Here is a 25,544-nt window from a genome sequence, read left to right as displayed (position 1 = left end):
TCAAACATCTATTCCATTCTTTCAATGAATATGCCTGCATTTAAATTGTTTTGGAGTTAGGTGAACGAGTATCTAATAAATGTTAATATAAAACTTAAGGCATAATAAAGGGAAATGTACAAGTTTTAGAAGTTGAATAAAATGATGAATAACAGTGTTACCAATAGGGACACACTGTATTACTGTACTAAAATGGTGAGACTTGCAAGATTGCAGTTTCTTTACAGACATTTCCATCATGGGATTATATAAATTTGCTGTTTTAAGCAGCTTCTGAAACCATTTAAGCTTTTTCCAGGAAACCTGCACAAACAGGATTTAAATGGAATAAATCAATTCCTTCAGACAGAATGAAATGTCTGCCTCCCATTTCTATTAAAGATAACAACTAAAAATCATATTATAATCTTTTTACTTTTACTGTCTCTGTTGCTTTTAATGTTTTAAAGAAGTAATGGCCTTAAAAGGGTTTAATAAGCTGATGTTTTGATAGTTGATGTTTTGTTTCTTTTTGATTTCACAGACTATCTTGATTTTGAGATCCTCTTGGATGAGTCTGTGTCTGAGGTGGTACCAGAGACACCACCCCACGGTCGACCTCAGGAAGATGAAGGGTCAGATCCCACTGAAACTAGCACAGAAAGCACAGGTACTGCAACCAACACACACGTTCTTGACACAGATAAGCAAAAAGCTCAGCACCAGTAACTAGTTGACTCATTTTAAATTAGGTTCTTGGCCCCTTATCCTGGTCCTGGAACATTTTATCACCTAAATTCTTTTCTAGATAGAGATCTGTATTTAGAGCTGGGGTTTGCCATGTGAAGCACATTCTTAAAGGGGAATTCCGCCCTAAAACGGAATTTAGGGTGTTTTTTCATTGTTAACGAGTCAAACTTTCATTTAAAAGCATATTTATGACTAAAGAGCAACATTTAAGATATTTAAGATTTTCGTTTTCTGGTAAACTGGCCTTTGAATGGGAGTGAATAGGGCATGTCGATTGAGCGCACAAAATCTCTATTTTTACAACACTAAGGAGGCTCGACACAACGTGATACTTTACTCGAAGTATCACGTGGGTCTCTACACATGAACGCGAGCATTGAGAACATTGTTTGTGTACACAGATTTTAGTAAAAGCGAAAAGTTTGGAACAACTTACCGTGCTGTTAAACTGCGTCCCGCCGCCATATTGCCAGTCATGAGCAATCGATTTCAGAATGCGATTGAATGGACTCCATAGGACGCTACTTTTCAACTACAGGGTCAATATTGTTTTTCACTTGAGACAAAACAACAAATTATCCGTGCATTTATATGGAACTATGCTTTAGGAGCTATCCATCTTTACTCTCCTTCCTCCTTATGTCGCATTCTGAGATCGATTTCTCATGACTGGCAAGATGGCGGCGGGACGCAGTTTAACAGCACGGTAAGTTGTTCCAAACTTTTCGCTTTTACTAAAATCTGTGTACACAAACAATGTTCTCAATGCTCGCGTTCATGTGTAGAGACCCACGTGATACTTCGAGTAAAGTATCACGTTGTGTCGAGCCTCCTTAGTGTTGTAAAAATAGAGATTTTGTGCGCTCAATCGACATGCCCTATTCACTCCCATTCAAAGGCCAGTTTACCAGAAAACGAAAATCTTAAATATCTTAAATGTTGCTCTTTAGTCATAAATATGCTTTTAAATGAAAGTTTGACTCGTTAACAACGAAAAAACACCCTAAATTCCGTTTTAGGGCGGAATTCCCCTTTAACAGCCTGATAATTCACATTCCCAAGTGAAAATAATTCTATTAAAAATATACTTTAAAAAAGTGTATGAAGTATATTTTCTAAGTATAGTTAAGTGTATTCAATTATGTATTACCTTCAACTTAACATCTATTTGACTTCACTTTAACGGTAAATAGTATACAAAAATGGAAAAACTTTTTCAAACTTCAAGTGCACTAAAATACACTACTTAAAATTAAGAGTTAAGCACACTTACAGTACAATTGCATTGTATCGCCATTCTAATGGAAATACACTTAAAAAGGCATTGCAGCGCAAATTGTAGTTGTGTTTAAGTACACTTTGTGCATACACTAAAAGTATACTTTTAAAAAGTACATATTAAATACTCTTTAAATAAAGCACAACAAGTAGAAGCATACTTGTTTTATACTTCATGTACTTATCATATTTCTCATATCTCTAATACACTAGTATAGGGGAGAGCAGGGCACAACCTAACACTTTTTGACTTTGGTTACATTAATCTTTTTTTACACAATCAACACACACAACTCTGTTACAAATGAACACTTACAGTTTGTTTATGGGACCTACCGTTATTGTACAATTACACCGAAAGTAACAGGAGCGGAAACGTTACAACTTACCCCATAGGTGGGGTCCATTGTAACAAACAGAGGGTTTGTTGTAACACCTGCAAAAAATTTGGTTTAAACACAAATTATTCAATAAAATTCTCTCTATATGCTAAAGGCGGATATTGTTTATTTATATATCTGTCTACAATAGATAGATATCTACACATTCATCCATTCATGATTCTTCATCTAACCATCCCTGTATTATACATCAATGCATATAAATTTAAACATCACTTTTCACAAATTCACAGGAGATCATCTTCTGACAGTAAGAGAAAAAGACTAAGAGCACAGATTGCTCCGCCTTGTATAAATATGTAAAGTAGCTGCGTTACAATTAACCCTGCGTTAGTTTGTGCCCCACTCACCCCTACTACTTTTTTACCTGGGTTGTTTTTGGGGTTTTTCATGATCACTGTTATTTTTTAACTTAGGAAAAGATCAGAGTTTGAATTAAGTTTGATAATAGGAGTTTTGTTTCAGAACCAGCTGCAGGAATATATTCTGTACCTGTCTGAATCATTATCAGCCTAGAAATGACGGCCTTCCAAATTGTACAGTAGTACCTTACAACAAGGGTTTTCAATCTAGGGCTTAAGGTTCCAAGGGCTCTCCACCAAATTCAAAGAGAAAAATGCATAAATTGTGTAGCCAGTTATTTAAATTTGTAAACCATTTGCTGTCCTTATAATATCACAATAACTATTTATCTATGTTTCTTTATAAAATATGGTTATGTATTTTAGGAAGAGGATCATCGTGTGTGGGTCCCTGTCACCAAAAAGTTTAAAACCCCTTGCAATAGAGTGCAGCACAGTTCATCTGTAGAGCCACTATTCATTCATAATTCACAAAAGAATGCAGGATGAGTACAAAATAATTAGAAAGAAAGAAACTAAAGCTTTGAAAAGGGCTGTTGATGCTGATGCAAGCACATGCAACTCGCTTTCATACAGTACTCACACAAACTCAACTTGATTCAAAGTGCCTAAATGCTATACAGTATGAGGATCAAAGAGTTGCGTTTGCAGGAAAGGTTGTTTAATAATGAACAAACTATTAATTGCACTTCTACCTTTCTCTTATATAAGGTCCCTATAAAATATGTCTGGATGTAAACAGCACTGTAACAGCTGTTTTAAAGACATACAGTGTGTGTAAAACTTTAATGACGGTGCTAAGATATAAATCATCCACTTGCACTAACCGTTTGTGTCAGCACAGCCTGCATTTCATATTTTTCTTCTGGCAAACACTTAATGTCACAGCAGTGATAAAAGGCCAACCAGCATTATTACTTTGTTGTTAAATTTATTGATTCCAGAATGCAATGAAGTTGCAGTTTAGTTTTGTCTGTATCCAAGAAATGCTCAACTGCTTCTATGTACTGTACCGTTCTCCCTCCCTTTCTCTGTCTCTCTCAGGCCAGGCTGACTATGTTTCTCATATACAAAGGTTAATGGCTGATGGAGGAATGACTGCAGTTGTCCAGCGGGAGCAGAGCACCACTATGGCCTCTATGGGCAGCTTTGGCAACAACATTTTTATCAGCCACCATATCCACCGTGGCTCCCAGACAGGGGTGGATTCACAGAGCCATGCCCGTTTATGCCCCACCCCTGGCCCCTCCTCCACTTCACCGGTGTCTTTGGGTGCAGACTACTACTTCCGAATCACAACCAACATACCTGGTCATCATACAAACACCGCTCAGGGCTCTTCTACAGAGGTAGACATGGCACCCCTCATAGAACAGGAGGGACCTCACACCTTTTCCCCTATTTTCTCATCTGTGGTAGACACAAATGGATCATCCGCTTCCATGGAAACAGACAGTAATTTGGATGAGGAGGAGCTTCATGATCTTGCATCCCTCCCTCCATCCTCACCCCCTCTCTCTCCCGTGAATAACAATAGCTACACCAGCAATGAGAATAGTTATTACGGAGACGAGTATGGCCGCTAAAAAACAGGGCAGAGGTTAGAGAGCAATCATGTATTAAAACCAACACGATAGAAACTGAAATATTTGCACTTAATTCACCCTGTTTTCTCAACATGACACATTCTGATGAATGACAGAAGATGGAAGTGTTCTGGGAAAGGAGTGTGAATTCTTCTGCTCCGCTATAGCAGCAGCTCTTAACTCAGCAAGGAATTCTGAAAATTCCACTTTGTAGTTGTTGCAGCTTTGCAAAAGGCTCAAATGATGTAGTGCCTGTTTATCAGACATACAGACAAACATCTTATTTAAGATGCAGAGAGGCATCAGGTACAGTAAATGTAACATTCTTGGTTATCAGCCGTCTAAAGCAGAGATTACTAAACTGCCAAAAGTGGACACAAAAATGGGAGGAATCTTAGTCACTTCATATGAGTGTCTGTAGTCATACTGTATGTGATGCTTTGATCATTGTTGTTGAAGGAAGTTCAATTTAAGATGCACAATAATATATAGGTAGATATCCCTAATTTAAGCTTTGTAGCGGATGTAAGAGAAGAAACTTGAAAAGACAGAAGAGAGTAATATGAAAAGTTTATTATATGACAAATAAGCACCTTCGTAGTCTTCGTTTCAGTAATTGTTACCGCAGAAAATGGTTTCTGAAAGAGTACGTGACCTTTCATTTCCCTAATTGATTTTAAAATGTACAGTAAACACACTCGAAGACTCAGATGGGTTTAAAATGGAAAAGTCTGACAGATGCATACAGTATGTGCATGTGATCGTGAGAGAGACATTAACCGAGATCTGTCATTTACTGTGGATTTTAAAAGCCCTTTTGAAAGTTAAGCAGACACCTGACAGCATGTGTGTGCCATCCTTCCTTTTCATTTCATATGAAGCACGGTGGTTCCAATCTGCTGTCTCGGTAAACAGAGAAGCGGTGTGTTCAGAGACCGTGTCCATGGCATTGAACTTCAAAGTGTGTCCCGGGCTATATTGTTAAGCTTTTTTGAATTTTAGAACTTAGAACACATTTTAGTTCCAGTAGTTTCGGGCGTTGACCACCTACCCACAAACAAAATCCCACTGGAACTGTTTGCACTAGATAAGTAAAGGGCTCTCAACTAGAGTTACTAAATGCAATGAAAATATCTCATGTGTTGAAGTGTATCTTCTGTTGACACAAGTCTTTATCATATAGAAATTCTGTCCATCAGTCTGATCAGAGTGTTACAGTATTGCGTAGGGAAGGTGGATGCCTTGCTGAATGTTTTTATTTTCACTTAATGCCTTAAATGTCTGCATTCATTTAGGGGAATACTTTATCCTGTAAATGAATTTCAGTCAGTGTCCTCTAAATCAAACATTGTAAATGCTGCTTTTCTCTGCTACAGTAAAAACAACACCAACAGTATTTTCTTTATGTTGACAGATGAAAGCAGCAGCTATGTCATGTACACACTGGTTGTTTATGTTATTAACATTAAAAGTTATTTTATTTTATTGTGCATTTCTGTTTGTTTTTGTAAAATAATAAAACAAGTTGGTCTTTAAAAGAGATAATGGAGGCAAAACAATTGTCTACAGCTGCCTACTGGGTAAACACAGTTTTGTATCTGATTAAAAAGGAACACAAATATTAAACACATTGTGTCAATGTTTGTTTGTGTGCCAAACAGAGAAAATCATACAGATGCTAAGGGATGCACTTGTGGTTTATTTCTCTGAGTTTATACTGTGGGCTGTTATCATTCAAGATGACCAGTGTCTGAGATGTATTGCATGTTCTTATACTTATTTGTTTATATTTATAAGATGGTTTGTGGGAATGCTTGATTCTGATTGGCCAGTCACGACATTTGCAGGTTTATTATTTGCAGATAACAACCGCTCAAACTAATGACACACAATAATCAGAAAAGCTGCAAATCATTTTGATTGGTACAGTTTAATATTAGGCTACACAAAAATATAATATTAATGTTATACACCATTGCACCACCAGCCTGCACAGAGGTAACAAGGCATGATGGATCCATGTTCTCATTCTGTTTATGCCAAATTCTGACTGTACCATCTGAGTATCTCGACAGAAATCTCGACTCATCAGACCAGGCAACATTTTTCCAGTCTTCAACTGTCCAATTTTGGTGAGCTTGTTCAAATTGTAGCCTCTTTTTCCTATTTGTAGTGGAGATGAGTGCTACCCGGTGGGGTCTTCTGCTGTTGTAGCCCATCCGCCTCAAGGTTGTGCGTGTTGTGGATTCACAAATGCTTTGCTGCATACCTCGGTTGTAACGAGTGGTTATTTCAGTCAAAGTTGCTCTTCTATCAGCTTGAATAAGTCGGACCATTCTCCTCTGACCTCTAGCATCAACAAGGCATTTTACTGCCATAGGACTGCCACATACTGGATGTTTTTCCCTTTTCACACTATTCACGTCTGCCTATACATTATCCCTTACATATGTTTATGTTACCTATATGTTTATTTGAAACCATATACACAAAGTATCAGTCAGTATATGAGAAAAGAATGCTTCTTTATTTTGGCCATCTGATGCTACTGTAACAGACTTCACATCATTGCTGACTGCTTGTATAATGCCTGCAACTTTGGTCCATACATAGGTTATTTTGGGATTTCAAGGTTCCCTGGAGATTCCATTTTTTAGAGTTCTAGTTCTTCCAGCACCATAATTAGGGCCTGTGTGATGCTTAGATTCACCCAGTGCTCGGAGACAGGTGAGACTGCAGTACACATCACTGTTACAGATATCAATTTTGTAGGATGAGTCACACACTCATGTAACCTTTTCATTTGCAGATGCACCTCATCATCCAGACACGTTTGAAAACACCACCGCTGAAACTAGTGAGTATAGCAAAATGCAATAAACCAATACAAGAACTACCATCAGTGCTTTATTCTCCGTGCAACTAAAACCGAGTGGTGGATAATTGCTGTTATAGATCCAAGACAACAGAGGGCTCATTATAGGAAACTATATGAGCCCAGAGAGGCCTGCTGCCACACAACAATCTGCTTCTTACATACATGCACATTCCCTGGCTAATCAGTGTCATCCTGACAAATATGAATGTAGAGCGGAGAAATCCATTCCTGCAATGGAATGATGCCAGTTCATGCTTCCCAAAGCTCTGAGCTATAAGACTGTTTGTATTGCGAAAACGATTATATGCTGTTCCCTAAGGGCTCTGAGAGATCCCTGCTGTCTGGCAGTAAATTTGTTAGCCATTAGCCTGATGTGAGTTATTTTCAACATTGCTGACTCTCTGCTTTCTGTTGCGCTGTCGGTGTTCTGAATGGAGAAATAGTGGAGCGATTACAGTGAGAAAATTACAACACACTGCCCAGAATTATCAAGCCTGCATGCAAGGTGCGGTCTGTAATTATGCTGGTTTTCCTGGTGGTCACATGATATCATGCTGGCCCGTGAGCCGTGCTGTTCAGTGTAAAACATGACAGCTATTGCTCGAGTTGTGTTTTTTATAAAATGATCTGTGCCATATCTGTGAAGGTGTATGCACAGCATTTCGGACCATTTCAGAGATTTTGTGTGAAATCAAAGCACTGATCTCCATATTGACGTGATTATAGTGTAGCATTATCACCTACACTAACACCGCTCATTCTCTGGAGATCTGCTGTTGCATAAAGTGCTCCACACGGAGGCTCAGAGACAAAAAGCTGCATGGCCACATAAGTGGGCAACGTGTGTGTGTGCCATTTTTCTGAAAGCTCATATGAACTGAGAGTAGATTTAATGATGGGTGTTTTCTGAGAGAGAATGGCTGTTATGCAAAGCCACCCTTAATTGTATAATGTGGCGGATAAACAGAGTGGGCTGAGGTTAATGGAGATGACTACAGCAAAACATGCGGCTAATGATCCAGCCCATTTACTACTGCTAAAAACCTTCAGCACAGCATGTAGCCATTATGCATGTAATGACATACAGTAGCTATTGCATGTTTCTGTAACAGAAGTGACATGTTGTACATTTATTTGTGGTACTTGAAGAAATGCTGTGTTAGAGTGTTGATGTGTTTGACAGGTGTTGTCAATTATAATGACAGTAGCTGTACATCCTCTGCTAATAAACCTACTTGCACTGTACGGCAAGTGTCCAAACAGCATTCCTTCATGAATCATGGCCTTATACATTGACTGGCAATGTAATGCTTAGTGGGATACATAATTACTTAAGTATAATAAATGTTTTTGTCTTTTGCCGTTTTGTCATACAGAGAGGATGCTGTACTTTTCCCTAATCAAATAAAGCCATGCATAACTTGAAAAGACCAGGATATTTGTGGGTAAGTAAATTATTGTTTGGTTAGTTGTCACATGTCTGGGCACCTGAGCCATTAGGGAACATTTGCAATGATGAAAGATTTTTGGCAGACAATATCATGAAAATATTTTTTTTATTTTGCCTAAATGTTTGCACTTTTACACAAAACATTAAATGAATGGAATTTAAGAAAATAAAACGATTTACCGTTTATTTTTATTAATTAAAATAGTTAAGCATGGGCTTTCTTTCACATAGATTCATTGCACACTAAATTTGACAATATTGAACTTCATTAACCATCTAATTAACCATTTACTCCAAATGTACTGTTGTCCACAGCAACCAATTTCCTACGCTTAAGCTATGCTTTTCATGTATTTTGCTCTTGTCTGAAAATAACTTTTCAAATTAATATTTCTTGCCTGTTTATTTTGTAAGTAGTCGTGTAATAAGCAGGATAATGGACGGTCATTATGGAAAAATAAACCCCTTTAGGGTGATTCAAGCCCCCCTCTGCTTCACATTGATGTCAAGACACCCTGTGGTTTTTATTTAAGCAATAAAGTACATGAAGCTGTGCTATTTTTATGAACATATTGCGTATTGCTTTGACCCTAACACACCCTTTAGCTGTGACTATTTTTACAATATGGCTGAGCCTTGAGTGCCTTATTGCTTTAATAAAACTGTTACCACATAATAAAATTGGGGTCACAAATTATATTAAAATAGTTTTTAAGAAAAATCTGTAAATGCTATCTCTCCATTTGAAGATACACAGCAGCAATAATTAAATGAGCTTAGGGAACAGATAGCTGAGGCTGAAGCACTGATGTTAGCTAATGTGGTTTATACCATTAGGCTGCTGTGACAGAACACAGCACACTTACATGTCAGTTACAGTCTCGAAATAAATGAAAATGAAAATAAAAATGTGTGCACATATGTCATTCTGAATGATTTTCTAAATGTTGAAATTAATAAGCGCACACACACAAGTCTGTTTGATGAACTTATCTGCAGTCTGGAAATAAAGTATTTGTTTCTGCTTTAATTAACTTTTTCACATTATAAAATGACAAACACAAATAGAAAGAAGTATTAAATGGATAACATTAGTGACATCCATGTCAAGGGCCACTCAAAGATGAAGAACCATTTTTTGTTTGGGTTCTCAGAGTGTGAAAAGATTTTAGCTAGAACACTTTGTCACCAAAGGGCCCTCGAAGCACCTTTTTTTAAAGTGCATGTTGTATTTGAATGAAAGTGTCTCCTTCTGTCTGCTTGTTCTGGAATGTTATCTGCTCACATAAAGAGAATGAAGAGAGATTGGGTAACATTTTTAGCCTGATGACTTCTAAAAATAAGTTTGAAAACAAATGGAATGTAGGATGATTTTTGTAGCCAGGAATCTGAGGACTATAAAAGGCTCAGCTGAAAGGGTGTTGCAAAGGTTTTTCGGTTGTGTATTTCTGTCCACTTGATAATGATGTTCATCTTTGCATTACATTAGCTTAATTTTCCATTTAGAAGGCACAGTTTTGTTTTTTATTAGATTAATTATTTATCCCCTCTCTCTCACACACTTCTCTATCACATCTAACCAGATGCTGTTGTACCTCTCTGTCTTTTGGATGTGAGTAATGATCCTCATACAAACACACACCTCTCAAACAGAGAGCACACTGCACTTAGAGCCACTGAGAGTGTTACATAATAACCTAAATGGGTGGAAATTTAAAAAGTGGATAGGGTGAGAGAGAGAGAGAGAGAGATTGTACAGTAGAGAGAAGCAGGAGAGGCTTGAGGCTTTAACTTGAAACTGTGGACATATATTTTGCCTTCTCCACAATATTCAGATCAAAGTTGCAGGGCCGTGCACAGGGGGGTGGCCCGGTGGCTAGAGCCACTGCCTTTCTGCCTTCATCGGCTGTGGTACCCGTCTCATCAACCGCCAACCCCCCCTTAAAGTGTTCTGTTACTACTCTGCTAATGATTCCAATAATCCACTTTGTTTTTTCCCGGCCCCTCCAGTGCGTCTTTCAAAATCTGTGTCCGGTCTTTGGAGAGTGGAAGCGACAGTTCCCTAAGTTTGTTGCATTCGCAGGTAGATTCATTACATTACCTCAGTTGTTGATCAGCTGAATTAGTAATTTGGTTTTGTATTTCAGTCGGTTATGATTTGCTCTCTGTATTCTGAAATTGCTAACAACTTAGCAAGCAAACAGGGCTGGTAACTTTCTAAAGTTACCAGCCAATCAGCATTTCCAGTAGCCATTTTTTTTTTTTTGGGTGAAAATAAGAGAAATTATGAGTGCCACCACTATTATTATTATTGTTGGCATGAAAAACACACATAAAATGAGGCTTCTCTCAAACAGGCTCTCTTCAATATGACCTGTCTTGGCAGTTTTAATTAACGTTAGGCTCTCTAATGACTTCAGGCACTCTCTGCAATAACTTTAAAATTATTAGTTCCCACCATGAAATTGTTAATTTAGTTTTTTCTTTCACGTGCATGCGACAATCCTGACAAAACATGATGACATTTTCGTGATCAAACACAAGTTTCTTCGTGTTTCTGTCGATATCCTCATCCCTTGCCTGTCTGTCCCAACCACTGCCACATTATTTTAATATTTAATTTTTTTTAATTTTCCTCTTTCAGCAGGGGCGTTGCTAGATATAAAGCTTTACTGGGGCACAGGTCCCCCAATTTTTGCTGACTTTATTTGAAAGCCTGCTGTGTGCAAGAAGTATGCAACGCTTATATACAATGTCCTTTGCTTAACCCACTATTCTACAGTGCAACAGGTACTGCGAAAGATAAATATATATTTAAAAATACTTAAGTATAATCTTCATTAACATTATTAACATGTTTGGAGGCATAAAATGTTTGGAAATAATGACAGCAGAGAAATATTTTCTACATTATACAATGATAGCAATGATTAAAAACTTATTTTTTCAAGAATATTTTTACAATATTTTAAGAAACCAGTAATTTTATGACTGCTGTACTGCTATACAGTCATAGTTACTGATAACTGTTTATGTCCTAGAGTTAAATATTAGTAAACTAAATATTAATTTCATATCTGAAAGTTGTATATGTGCATGCATGAATGTATGCTATATTAGTATTCCACAAGCAAGTAGGACAGCTCATTTTCACAGTAAGTCAGCTGCAGTGTGATTCATGCTGGAACTAATTGGAGGATAACGTTTGAAAAGGTTTCCTGACATTGCCACCTTTAGACCAGAAATATGTGCCATTACTTAACCAAAATTTACTGAAGTGAGAAGAATAAAGTTATCTAGTTTTTAAGTTTTTGTTTATTTTTATTAAGAAAAGTGTAAAATTATTGATTAGTGTCAGGATGTTCACACAACCATTGTTTGGGATTCACCATGTGTACATACATGCGTTCAATCCTATAATTGTATAACAAATAAACTATATTAGGAAATTATTACAGAAGTTACAGAAGTAGCTGATGACAAAACCCTTTCTATCCTCGCGATAACAGTTAGTATACCTGTGACCACAGTGACAAGTAATGTCTAAATTAAAGTTATCAATACCATTAGACCGGAATATTTACAAGAAAATTTTAACTACAGTTGACCTAAAACTGGTTATGGCATGCATTTCACAACAGCTAAGTAATAAACTGTACTGTATGTGAAGGTTTTTGTGTTTACAATCTAAAAAATGCAGGCTGGACCCTTTTTAAACCAGTGCAGGGTTGAAAATAATAAGAGTGTAGTACTATAGAAAATAACTAAGTGGGAATCTGCTACTGTTTAATCGCCCTCTCTCTCCCATGTTAAGATGTATAGCACAAGGGGACACATTGTTCTGTCACATCAAACATAAAAGCAGCTTATTAATTAATCCAATTTAGTTCAGAGAGAGGGGGGGGTTGAATCAAATCTCTTTCTCCTAATACGACACTCTCTGAATCAAACAGTAAACGTGGCCATCAGCTAGTCCTGACATGTATGTTTTTGTCAGTAGTTACACTTTTAGCCATGCATTCAGTGGTTGGATTTAGTTAACTCACATAGGGTCAGTCCAAAACATGGTTTTAGATCAATACAGGAATAGGCCTAAGTTATTTTAGGACATTTAAGAAGTTGAAAAAAATGCCTTACAAAAAGCAGTACTGGTGCGCATTTTGACATAAAGACAATGGCACTGATATATGTTAAGATATGTCGGTGCAAATGTTTTATAATTTAGGCAGCTCAAACATGCATTTTAGTCTGGGACCAGGATAAACCATGTCATGAAAAACTCCCCATTAAGTTGATTTGGGTAGATAGAAGTTTTGTAACCTTGATATAGCCTACATCAACTAGAAGAAAACTAAGAGTGATGACAAGTCAACAAATCAGTTAGCTGCATTCAGTTTTATTCGTGTATTTAAATAGTTTTATTAAGTGTAACTCAGTTCTTTTAATTATTCAAGTCTTAAATCTTAATGTTTGTTTTTATAGTGCAATGAAACACGGAAGAACTGTTGCTTTATTAAAGGAAATTCATCATATATGCCCTAGATAGAACAAAATAAGTATCAATCAAAGGCTATAAATGCAGCTGGACTATATCTAGTTGATATATATATATATATATTTAGAAACAGCTTTGTTTCTGTGTCCGTGATGTAATAAAGACATTATGGATGTCTTTTCCTAATCTCTCTCTCTCTCTCTCTCTCTCTCTCTCTCTTTTCCTCTCTCTCTTTTCCTCTCTCTCTCAGCTATCATTTTGCATAATTTTGTACTCAGATGATCAAACTCAAAGTTCATACTGAACTAATGAGAAGCCAGAGCATATTTCAGCTTGCTTTCACACACACACTGATTTAGTTGAGATATCTACTCATGTCTCACACAGGAGTGCTGGTCTGTCTCACCTTATTAGCAACTCCCTCTGATCTCATTCCCTTCCCTGTGGTCTGTGTGCATTTGAAACATCATCTTCTGATATTACAGACTTCACATTATAACAGTAGTTTAAGCTGATGCAAAGTCTTTTTGGTCTCAAGTTAGATTTACCTTGGATAATTTTTAATGGCTTGATTTGTTTACAGTACACTTACAGTACTTTTTATTGCATTGTGTTGTAATATTATCCAGTATATTAGGTCTGAAGGACTACACTTATTTTTAATTAGAATTTTTATACCTGAAATTCAGAAATAAATTGAATAGTTTAATCTATTTATCTATTTATAGCAATTGCATAAAATGGTATTTCTGTGTTTGAGTTTAGAAGCACGTAAGATAACCCAGGAAAGTCAATATAATGTCTCTTGCCTGACTCTCAATCCAATCCCATGCCCTCTTCCACTTCCTCTCACTTTTTCATCTCTCCTCCCCTCTCTCCATCGCACAAGCACTGAAGCATTGACTCTTTGTTCTTGCACCTGAGTGAGTCAATATGTATGTGCAGAATTTTACAAGGACTGACTTAATCAGGCCAACAATGTTTTTTTCAGAGAGGTTCCAAATCTCAGCGCATGCCCCTAGAGCTCCTATTCACCATTTTAACACATATATGCAATCAAGCATGAGCTATGAAACATAAATGTCCCTACAGTGTCACATAACTCATTAGATAATAAGAACTTTCTTTGTCCTCTGTAAACCACACTCCTCCCTCTATACTGCATTGGGACTGTCTGGGAATGTTGAAATACATGTAAGACAGGTGGTCGTTCTTGTCCTTGGTAACAGAACGAGGTCACCTTGCAGAGTTTTTAAATTACCCAAGGGAAACAGTCTGTCTAATTTTTATGTCTTAGTTTTTTTGTTCTGTTGAAAGAAAAAAAAATGTTAGGCAATTAAATATATTAAAGTCCTATTCTGGATATGTCTGTATTTTCTGCATATACAGGTACAGGAAGTTCAAGGGGTCTAGGTGCTTTTTATTTTTCCACATTGAAGATGGCTTAAGTGAGAGTGATTTAATGATTTATAGTCGGATTGAAAATACACCACTTTGTATAACTGGAGCAATTCAATGTACTTTAACTTGCAAAATTCTGCTTTTAGATTTAATCCCAGCATTAAGCAACTCTGTTCTACAGTATGAATGATAGATACTTCTCAGGAGTAGTTTATATTTACTTAATTTTCATTAGATTGTTGAGTAGACTACAAGTTTCCTGCATGATAATTCATGAAGTTTTCATCATGATTAATGGCACAAGGTAATAATATTTTTATTTCTTGTATGTTGCAGTATATCCTAAAGTTTTTATAGATATAACAGGTTAGAAATTGTTCTCCTCTCAGAAACCACAAACATAACAAACCACTGTGTGTTTATAGGCAAACTCGGTCCTTTATCTTATTTATCTTTTATCCTATGCAAGCTTTTATTACAGTAGAAGATTTATTCATTTTATATTATTCTCCTTATGTTTTTAAAGGAGGAATTTCTCTTTTCAAATTTCTTTTTACTCTGCAAATTATGAATATTTATCTGTTGTCTAATAAAACAATCCTATCAGATTCCTAGTGGAGAACTTTAATAATATTTGTAACACTTTTTGGCCTTGGCTCATTAATTCACTCCGGTGCATATTCCAGGACAGGGTTTAGTTTAATCCAGGACCAGGCCTTGGTTATATTAGGGCATTTAAGTAGTTTTTACAAACATGCCTTACTAAAAACAATACTGGTGTGGATTTTGAGACAAAACAATGGCACTAATATATGATATGTAAAAGTATCATAAAGGTTTTAAAGGTATAACTTGAAAATGTATGTATACGATTTTGGTCTATTGTAAATATAATTATGTACCTAAGACCAAAAATTACACTATGACATTTGTGTAAGTTTATTTTTAAAAGATGCACATTGCATTGATGATACATTATATTTATCCCTGCGTGCTTAGCCTATATATTTGTTGTAAACTCATGAAACACAATGCTTGAAGGATGTGTTTAATAAAATGTAAATTCATGCATCATTATCTTAAGTACTGAGAAACAAATGGTGTACAAAGTATGAAAATCTAAGATAATTCCCAGCATTATTGTCTGTCTTGACTGATATGCTTTGTAGTTTTGCACAGTGTCAACTTAATTGAATGTAAAACCCTAAAAGATTTGTCTTCCCTGCTCTGCACATGAACTCTGTGTGACTGAGAAGTCACAAACCAAAATCCTTTCAGAAAACAGTGAAGTGGTAGACGTTTAGACATGTTTTTTTTTCTCTGACCTGATGAAGTCAACCCGTATTGTGCTCAGCCTCACTCAGATAAAAGCTTTAGAAGAACGTAGGTTGAAAGTGCCGGACAAAAGTTTAATTGATCTGACCTCTGCCCCTGTGTGTCAGGTTTGTTTAATAACCAGGGAAGGATTAATCTACTGAGGTTTTGAGGAAACAGAGAGGCAGCTACCGTGTGACGTGGGTTGCCTGGTAGGTTGCAGGTAGAAACACATCAGTGCTGACACAATCGATTAGAGCTCTGCCATGGCTGTGCTGAGTGAGCTTGGTTGATGTGAACAATCTCTTCACAATATAGATGTGAGAAATGTCGGGGGGTGAACTACTAGACATGTGCTTTATTTCAGGACCTTTGGTGCCTCTCCTACTATGAGAGGGGACTGAATTGATTATTGATTTCTGATCGTGTTACAGTTACTAGTGGATTTAGGAAACAGACTGCAGGCTTGTCTGTCCCCATTAGACCCTGAATGTCATAATCATAATCTAAAATACAGAGATTAGGAAAGGGACAAGTAAAAATATCACATGGTCTGGCCTCCATCATAAATGATCACAAGCTTGTTTGATGTGACATTAAGAATCAACATGAGAACCAGTTGAACTAATGAACCTCTAATGCGTGTGTGAAACTGACCATGGACACAGACACACAAAGCTCTGTAGCACTCTCAGAGCTTAACTTTCAGTCCAAGAGAAAATTCTAAATTAGCCCTTGAAAGAAATTATTTAATACAAAGTTCACCTATATGAATTTATATTATGTTTAATGTATTATCTAAATATACATCCTTGGACATCAATGAGGTCCACAGAGAAACATCAGACTCCATAAACCCACAATATTTAGTAATAATTTATATCCTAAGCATTGCCTAGTTATCTGGTTCTCTCGGAGTGATGAATCACCTCATAAAAAACTGTGTGTGCACTGATCAATGAGAACAATTCCAGATGGACAGTGTGCACGCGCACGTCTTGTGCTATCTTAAATCCCAAATTTCCAGATTGCATTACATGAAAGACAACATCTTATTCATTTATTGATAGGGTATTTACATTTAAATAATATTTAAATAACTGTTACCGTATTTTCTAATAATTATGCAGCTGCACAATGCCATAGAATAAAATTTTGGCTGAATGGTTCCATGAAGAACCTGTAACATCTGAAGAACCTTTTGGTTTCAAAGGTACACTGTAGAAATTACAATATTACTGGCAGCTGGTTGCCAGTAACTTACTGTAGATTTTACATTTATGTTATTTTCTTGCAACAGTTTGTTCAAAGTTAAAGGTGCAGTGTGTAAAGGATCTCTTGACAGAAATGAAAAATAATATACAAAACTATATTATCAGGGGTGTATAAAGACCTTTTTATAATGAACTGTTAGGGGTTGTGTACACCAAAACTTTTACGCCCGCGGCCGGCGCATGTTTTCAATTGTTTCCAATGGAAGCTCGGCGTTTTTCAAACAAGCCAGCAGCTAACGGGTTTTTTTCGCGCTGAAAACCAGCGCTCGGCGGTTTTTCCGCGCTCGGCGCTGAGCGTCGAGAGTTGAAAGAGATTCAACTTTGGGAGAAAAGCTCCGCTCGTCAATGTCAGTTCTCACACGGCCGCCCAATCACAGTGGAGGAAGGGCGGGACATTACCACAGCAACCAACCAGCTCGCAGCTGAAGTATCACAGCTACCAAAGCGCTCAGCTGAAGAAAGCTGGCACTCAGCTGAAAAACAGCTGGCATTCGGCGTCCTCAAGGCGTTTTGAGCCACGTTTAAAAGTTTTGGTGTGTCCAGCCCCTTATGTTTTTATTACCTTAGAATGAAACGTTTTTATCTACATACACCGAGGGTCCCCTTACATGGAAGTCGCCTTTTTGCCACCATGTTTCTACAGAAGCCCTCAACGGACAAAGTTTTTTGCTAAGTTGTCTCCGTCTATGACATGTTTTTCCGGTGGCGCCTACTGTAGCTTCTCTGTGCGTTTTAAAAGCGAGGGGTGAGCAGTGGACTGAGCCGTTGGTTGCAACCTCAACACTAGATGCTGCTAAAATTTACACACTGCACCTTTAAATGAACATGAAACATTTTCAGTCTTTATCTTCTACAGTAAGTTACTGGCAATCAGCTGCTTATTTACAGCTATTTTTTTACAGTGTATTTGTAGTGAAAAAAAAGTTTTTCTAGATTAAAAATTTAGAAAAGAAATTAACTTCTTGACTGAATGGTTCTTCTATGGCATCACTGTAAGAACCTTTAAACACCTTTATTTTTTAGAAAGTCTGAACTGATGTTTATCCCGAGGTTTATAATGCAAACATAATTTTTTTAATTAGTCATTTTTGTCTTGTTTTACTATTCGAAATCTTAAAATCTTAAAAATATTATTAATATTAAATATATATTATTATAAGCAATCATATATTAAGACTCCTAAGATATGTTGCTGTAAATTGTGTTGGGAAAATTTGTTGTCTTATTATTTAACACAATTATTTTGCAGTGTAGTGGAGGATTTTCTGAAGATGATCTTGTGCAAGGGTTATATATTGAAGAAAATTCAGAGCTGACAAAATTGAACTTTACATTCCTTACAGCTCTTGATATATTGCTTTAAATGGTTGTGTTCATTTAGAGCCAGTAATATTCTTGGCAGGCCAGTGTGTTCATTATATATTGATTCAGTCTGCTGAGGCTTTGCATTCTTCCACTAATAGACCTTCTAAAAGATCTTCTAAGCAGGTCTGACCTGAAGAGGATTTGGGACCAGATCATTTAGTGGTCCACATCTGGCAAACAATTTATTATGCATATTGGAAGTTTCATTTAAAGACCCTATACTTTCCTACATAGTTCCCATTAATGCATATGGTAAATCGAGATGAATTGACATATTTTTGTCTACTAGTTAAGTAGTCTGATAAGTATTCAGATGGTTATATTTCTGGGCAGTTCTGGAGGTACAAATTTGACTCTGGAACAGAGACAGGGGTGTGTGTGACCTTTCCTGCAGGGCAGGTTCTTCTGAGCATCATTGATTTTAGTGGCATTATAATCACACGCTTTTGAGCAACTGTCAGAGATAAAGAGGAAGAGGGAGAGAACAAATGAAGATGCGTGAAAGGAGGAGAACATTTAAAGAATGACATTTAACTGTGAGTGGAGAAAAGGACCCACTGGCATTTATTCTAATGGAATGTTCTTTCCTGTTGTTTAACTGGTTTAATATTACGCTGTAGATTACACCATAGTGCCAGCTTAAACAGAAACCTAACCTGCCACCCACAGAGTACGGAGGATTTCAGTGGAGTTTATAAAGTTAAATGACAGGTTAAAACTGAGTCACAGGACAAATTGTTTGTAAATGGATGTCTGTCAGCCTGGTGGATCTTACAAGTTCTACATTCAGCCTTGGAACTCACATAAGGTAACAAAGGTATAGTGTTTAAGGATTATACTCTATAAAGCATGCATGTTGTGAATGAACAGGGACTGAATGTGCCAGCAAGACTAGGGTTGTTGGTGATACTATAGTTCAGACGGGCTCTCGCTTGTTTTCCCACTGTTACTGTACCCTAAAGCAACATAAAAGTAACAACATCCCTTGTGCCCTATCTCCCATGCATCTGACCCCAGCATAATGATTTGGCAAAAGAGCCGTGCCTCCGCTCTGAGTAGAAAAAAGAAAAAAAACAACAAAACATAAAGTCCGGCTTCTTACAGCAGTTCTGGGACCTGAGCCATGCTCATTTTTGCCTCTCTTGCCTTTGGCAGTTTCTCCTACACAAACTGTCCTGTCTTTTATTCTTGCACTCTCTCTTTTTCTCTCTACCCAAAAAACCTTGGCCCTGGGTCCTCACTTTCTCTGAGTGTTTACTGTGCTCCTTAGTGGCTTCTTCAGCAGGACATAAGTCTAAATCTGATTACTGTCCACTATCCCCAGACTCTGCTCTATTTACAAAGGGATAAATTCTGCTCATCTGCGGAGCGGCTATTGATTTGCGGGCTGTCACTCTGTCCCGCTTTCTCTCTCTAATCTCCCTCATTTTCCATGAGGTCTGCTGCTTAAGCAGTGTGGAGACATTGGGATTTTATTTGGAGTCATGTGAGGGATGGGGCTGTGGTGTGGTACAATAGTCAGCAGGACAGAAATGTTATTCTGTGAATGTAGTTATGAAAAATCTCATGTAGATGCGTATAAATAGCACAAAGTGTGAAAATCATGCAATACATATGCCAAATTCCACTTTGGCGTGCATATGAAACGCCAGTCCTTCCCATTCACTTAAACGGCACATCTTTTTTTGTCTTTTTATTTATTGGTTTCTCGATTTTTTTCTGTTTTTTAAACCATTTTCGCTTGGGTTTAGGGTTAGATTTGAGATTTGCTTAAGGAGGTTATTTAATATACAGGTTTCTCCATGTTTTTGTCTATATTTAAGCCATGGTCGCTTGGAGTTGGGGTTAGAATTGGGGTTTGGATGTCATTTTTATATAACAAAAAGTTGTTCTAACCCTAAACCCAAGCAAAAATGGTAAAAAAGCAAAAAAATTGAGAAACCAATAAATAAAACGACAAAAAAGATGCGTCTTTTAAGTGAATAGGAAGGACTGGCGTACTGTATCATATGCACGCCAAAGTGGAATTTGGCGTATGTATTGCACGATTTTCACACTTTGTGCTATTTATACGCAACTCCGTGAGACTGGGTTCGAAAAAATTCACAACTGATGCCAATCGTTCTTTACACCATCTACAATAATTAGTAAAATGAAATTAAAGAATTCAGCCTTTGGAGGTTTTATCTTGATTTTACAGATGACTTCTTTAAAAGTTTGGTCACATGTAAGCTGCTCTGGTTCATGCAAATGCCCCTATTGATCCTTTTAAAGTGCACATTTAAATTAAATGTTTTCCTGTCAAGAGTACAAAATAATGAAGTGTTCAGATGCATAAAGTGCATCTGACATGTTTTGTTGTAAATGAATGCATTTTTATCAGACTCTTAATGGATTCTGCCATCAAAGCAGCATTTTTGGAATGAACTGAGGCTGGTATTAAGTGGATTTGAAGTGAAAGTATTGGATGAATATTTAATAGGAGTCGACAGCATCTCATTTTTAGACGAAAGAGGCTTTTTAGCAACTTTTGCATCTAAGTGTTTTACTTATTGAAATTTGTATGGTTAATCCAAAGGGAATAATTACAGTATAAAGACCCATGAATCTCTGGAAATCCTGTTGGATTTTATTAAGATGAGACCATACAACATGGGCTGGGAAAACTAAATCAAATGGGGTTGGATTCTATAAACTAAAACAGAGAAGATGTGGTCTCTCCACAGGCTACAGGAAGAAATTAAAACTTCAGTCAGTTTGCTAATATCCATACTAATCTCTCATTCTCTTTCGCTGCCTTTCTAGCTTTCTATACCACTCTCAGTTTGTTTGACACAACGTTCAGCTGAGCATAGATCAGACATGGTTGACCTTGTTGCAACCAAAAGGCTATCTGAGCTCCTCTGCACTGTAATTCTGGCATTAATTCAGTCTGAAGTAGGATAATTATCCATGCCTCAAACTCCAGCCATTACACTTAGAAAGCTCACAGACTACTTTAAAGATCACACAATCCTCCAGTGTGAAACCAGGAATGAATTCTTAATGAGCTTTATTTTATTTGGCAAAATCAGAGAGAGTGAAACGCTGTAGGAAAATATGAATCTAAGTGGAGGTGAGATTGCTGCTATAAATAGGCTTGTTTGTGAAATGAAGTCAGGCTGCATTTAACCTCTGTCAATCAAATGTCTTCTCTCACAGAGACATGCACATATGCCTGATGTGGTACTAAACTGTCAGAGGATCTCAGATGATTTCTACAGCAATGATTGGCTATTTACCTAGATGTACAATGTGAGACCACTCCCATTTGGTTGCTTATATTGCTTTTTAATCGAAATGCCGCATAGTTTGGTTAACAGTATGGCTTATTATAGTATTTATTTTTATTAGTGCACATAGGTCTCAGTGTGTCTCAAAGTAAAGGTTACAACACAGCACATATACTAAATGTGTAATATTCTGCTGGATGAGGAGCACAATTAAAAATGCAAAAAGTCTACTTGTGATGATCTTGCTTCCTGTATAGTAGGTCATACTGTAGGGGGCATGGGATAAACTTACCTCACGCTGGGGTCTGCTCAGGTCATGTGCTGTATTTACCTGTACCCTACGGTTATCAATAAGGTGAGGACAAATTTAAGGTTGCCAGTGTAGAACTGGACCATTTGAACAACAACAACAACTTCTGTCAATACTTTATTTGAGCTCACAAGCATAAAAGCATACAAATTCACAGCCAAAATATAAAAACTGAAACAGATGTAACTTATTTTCCACTGTTTAGAATGTAGATATTCAAGCCTACTCATAGTTGACAAAACACACTTTTTCAAAATGCAATGGGGCCACTGAAGCATATGGTACCTGTCTTACAGGTGCTTTACCAGATTTACTCTCTCTCACTCCTTACCTGTAGACGCCACAATCACTGACATGTTCCCGACTGCTCCCTTGAGATATGCATACCGGGTAATATTGGCATTCCCCGAAGGCAAGTTTTGTCCAATTAGATCAGTTCTGCTGCAGGAAATCTAATTTAACATAACCAAATCAGAGAGAAAGATAGAGAGATAGAGGGGAGAGAGGCAAAAAAAGGCCCAAGTATCAGTGAGTGTATGAATGTGTATGCTTGTAGGCAAATTGCCCTTGGACACACTTGTCATCTCACAGTTTAGGGCAGTTTGCTATTGGATGGTGCTGCAAACAGTATAAGTGGGAACATTTATACTGTCTATACTCTTTAATTTTTAGCTTTCCATAGACTAAGGTGCATTAGTCCTGTTATTCAGCTCTGTTTCTCCTGTCCATACAGAGTCACTAAATGTGTCCTCATGCTTGGCTTGTGATATCAATTATAAACATTTTTATTTCACTTATGGAATAGGCCCCTACAGTCTTAAGGACCCACATTATATATACAAACTTATAAACAAGCAAACACTCTTGGGAAATAAAACACCTCAATGTTCTCATAGCATCTTAGTTGTGTATATTTTTAAAGAGATAAATGTTTCTGAGTATGTCGCTCTAGGTTTCTTTCTCTTTAACAAGGTAATTATTGATAAAATTGTAGCAAACTTTAAATTGTGTATAATATCTCCTTCAGCTCTACGTGCAGATCACTGGGTTATAATAAAGACTGATGCAGACATTGAGACTTTCCGAAATACAATCTTAATTTATCTTAATGTGAGGTGTAATTTGGTCACTGTGTATGTCTGCGTAAGTGTTGGTACGTGTGTGTGTTTGTTTGATTAGGGCTAGTGATTTAATATTTCCATTTCCTGGTGAGATTAGAGATTCCCAAATGATGCCGAATGAATCTGTTCTCATAAAAGTATATTAAAATGCAATATTAAGATTAGGTTTTGAATAAAGTTTGTAGCTAATAGCATCAGTGATTTTTACAAACCCCTTTTATACTCTCTCTCTCTCTCTCTCTTTCTCTCTATAGTGATGAGGATATTGAAGGCGAGTGGGTGCTGTACTTGACTGTTAATGTTCTCTATGTAATGCTGTTTGAAGTCATTCTGGTGAATCCTTTTTCCCTGTGGATTACTGATGCCACTAAACACACATTATCGTAATAATTGGCTAATCATCCAAGTACATCATGTTTTATCTGCTTTAATTGCGGCATGTACCTGCTTAGCTAATGGAAACAAATTGGCTGCTCTGTGGGCAGTGCTGCTGGGAGTTTGGTAAAGCTGTTCTGTGAAAGATTTACTTTTTTTCTGTACAGTACATGTTGAATGCTCTCTCATTACTCTAAGTTTAGAGTGTTTCTGACTGTTCGAGAAACACACGCATACCCCTTGACCTTATAGCAATTGGCTTGAGACAAATCAGGAAATTGTTTTCTTTAATTGTGGCGCATGCATCCGATGTGTATTTAAACAGACCACTACTTTTTAGAACCATATTGTGTTATGTAACACCATACACTGTCAGAAATAAAGGTTCAAAACTGTACCTTTTCTGTCAACGGGGCTGTACCCTAAGTTTCTGTTTGATATCTTTACAGGAATACAAAGCAGAATACAATTTTGGGTAGATTACCGTACCTTTAGGACCTACATTGTTAGAAAAAAGTCAAAATATGTACCCTAGCTGTCAGTGGGGCAGCACTCTTTAAAAAGGTAATTGTATAGACCATAAGGTACAGATATGTAAACATTTAGTACCAATATGTACCTTTGAGATACTAATATGTATTTTTGAGGTACTAATAAGCTCTCTTTGGTCCCAGCATGTACTTCTGAGGTACTAAAATGAAATCCTTAGGTCCAAAGCTGTACTTTTTGAAAGGGTAGCCCCAGTGACAGAAAAGGTGCAGTTTTGTACCTTTATTTCTGAGAGTGTATGTGGTGCTATAGTGGTGCTATATGACCCCTGTATGGTTCTTCATAGGTGCTATATAGCACTAAAAATGGTTCCTGTATGATCACAAGCCAAGAACCACTTTTAGTGCTATTTAGCACTGTTTGTTTTTAGAGTGTACCTATAAAATGTAATATTTTTAATGTTTTGAAATGCAATGCTATCTCTCTCTCTCTTTTATTACAGTAATTGAAATTACAGTACTTTGATTCCCCGTATAAACCTGTAGGTAGTACTGTTGAAGGCGGGGTCCATGATCTCTGAAAGTCAATGTTGATAAATGTTGATCTGAAATCACCTAAATAAACACGCCCTACTCCAATAGGATCTGGACCTTTGATAGACCCGCCCCACATATATGCAACCCAGGCAATGATGTCAGTTAGTAGACACGCCCCTTACTGATGATTGGCTGTTGGTGTATTTGTAGTCGGCCCGAAGCGTTTTTCAGATATCGTGCACTTCGCTTTTAAGTACTACTGAACTGTACAAAGACACATCTATCTTATCTGTCATTTTTCATTCTGCCACATTGCATGATCACATTGACTCCGTAACATTTGAAGTCACTGCACTCTAAAAACAAATGGTTTTAAATAGCACTAAAAGTGGTTCTTGGCTCGTAATCATAGAGGAACAATTTTTAGTGCTATAGCACATATGAAGCACCTATGAAGAACCATACGAGGGTCATATACTGTAGCACCACTATCGTACCACATATGGTTCTATATAGCACAATGGTTCTACACAGGTGCTACACAGGTACTTCATCGGTGCTATATGCCACTTAAAATGGTTCCTCTTTGATTACGAGCCAAGAACCACTTTTATTGCTATTTAGCACTGTTTGTTTTTAGAGTGCAGTGACTTCAAATGTCAAACAGGAGAAAATGTGATCATGCAATGTGGCAGAATGAAAAATGATAGAAATGACAGATGTGTATTTGTAAAGTTCAGTAGTACTTAAAGGCGGAGTGCACGATATCTGAAAAAAGTATTTGGCATCGTCCTGAAGAACAGTTTATTTTAAAAGTGTACACATGCTTTCTCCTAATGTGAGAATGATTGGGATTTTGCTCACGTAATTACACAGTCTGTCTCCAGTGCCCGTTTAAAATGATGAAC

At 37.1% G+C, this 25,544-nt stretch overlaps 1 protein-coding gene across 2 annotated transcripts in view; it reads left to right on the top strand.

Annotated features, from left to right (window-relative positions):
- ambra1a (autophagy/beclin-1 regulator 1a) overlaps window positions 1–5,841 on the top strand; it is an 84,919-nt gene extending 79,078 nt beyond the window's left edge. Inside the window, exons 17-18 of one of the 2 annotated variants that reach the window (XM_065289450.2) lie at window positions 524–649; window positions 3,815–5,841. In XM_065289450.2, the coding sequence (XP_065145522.1) occupies window positions 524–649; window positions 3,815–4,356 (668 nt within the window). In that variant the 3' untranslated portion in view covers window positions 4,357–5,841. The remainder of the gene's footprint in view (window positions 1–523; window positions 650–3,814) is intronic. The other variant, XM_065289451.2, reaches the window with a different exon arrangement.
- Window positions 5,842–25,544: the final 19,703 nt, after the last annotated feature.

Source organism: Paramisgurnus dabryanus, chromosome 2, assembly GCF_030506205.2.
Source record: "Paramisgurnus dabryanus chromosome 2, PD_genome_1.1, whole genome shotgun sequence".
Taxonomy (NCBI): Eukaryota; Metazoa; Chordata; class Actinopteri; order Cypriniformes; family Cobitidae; genus Paramisgurnus; species Paramisgurnus dabryanus.
Note: the sequence above shows the minus strand (reverse complement) of the source record. Positions and strands in the feature narration are given on the sequence as shown.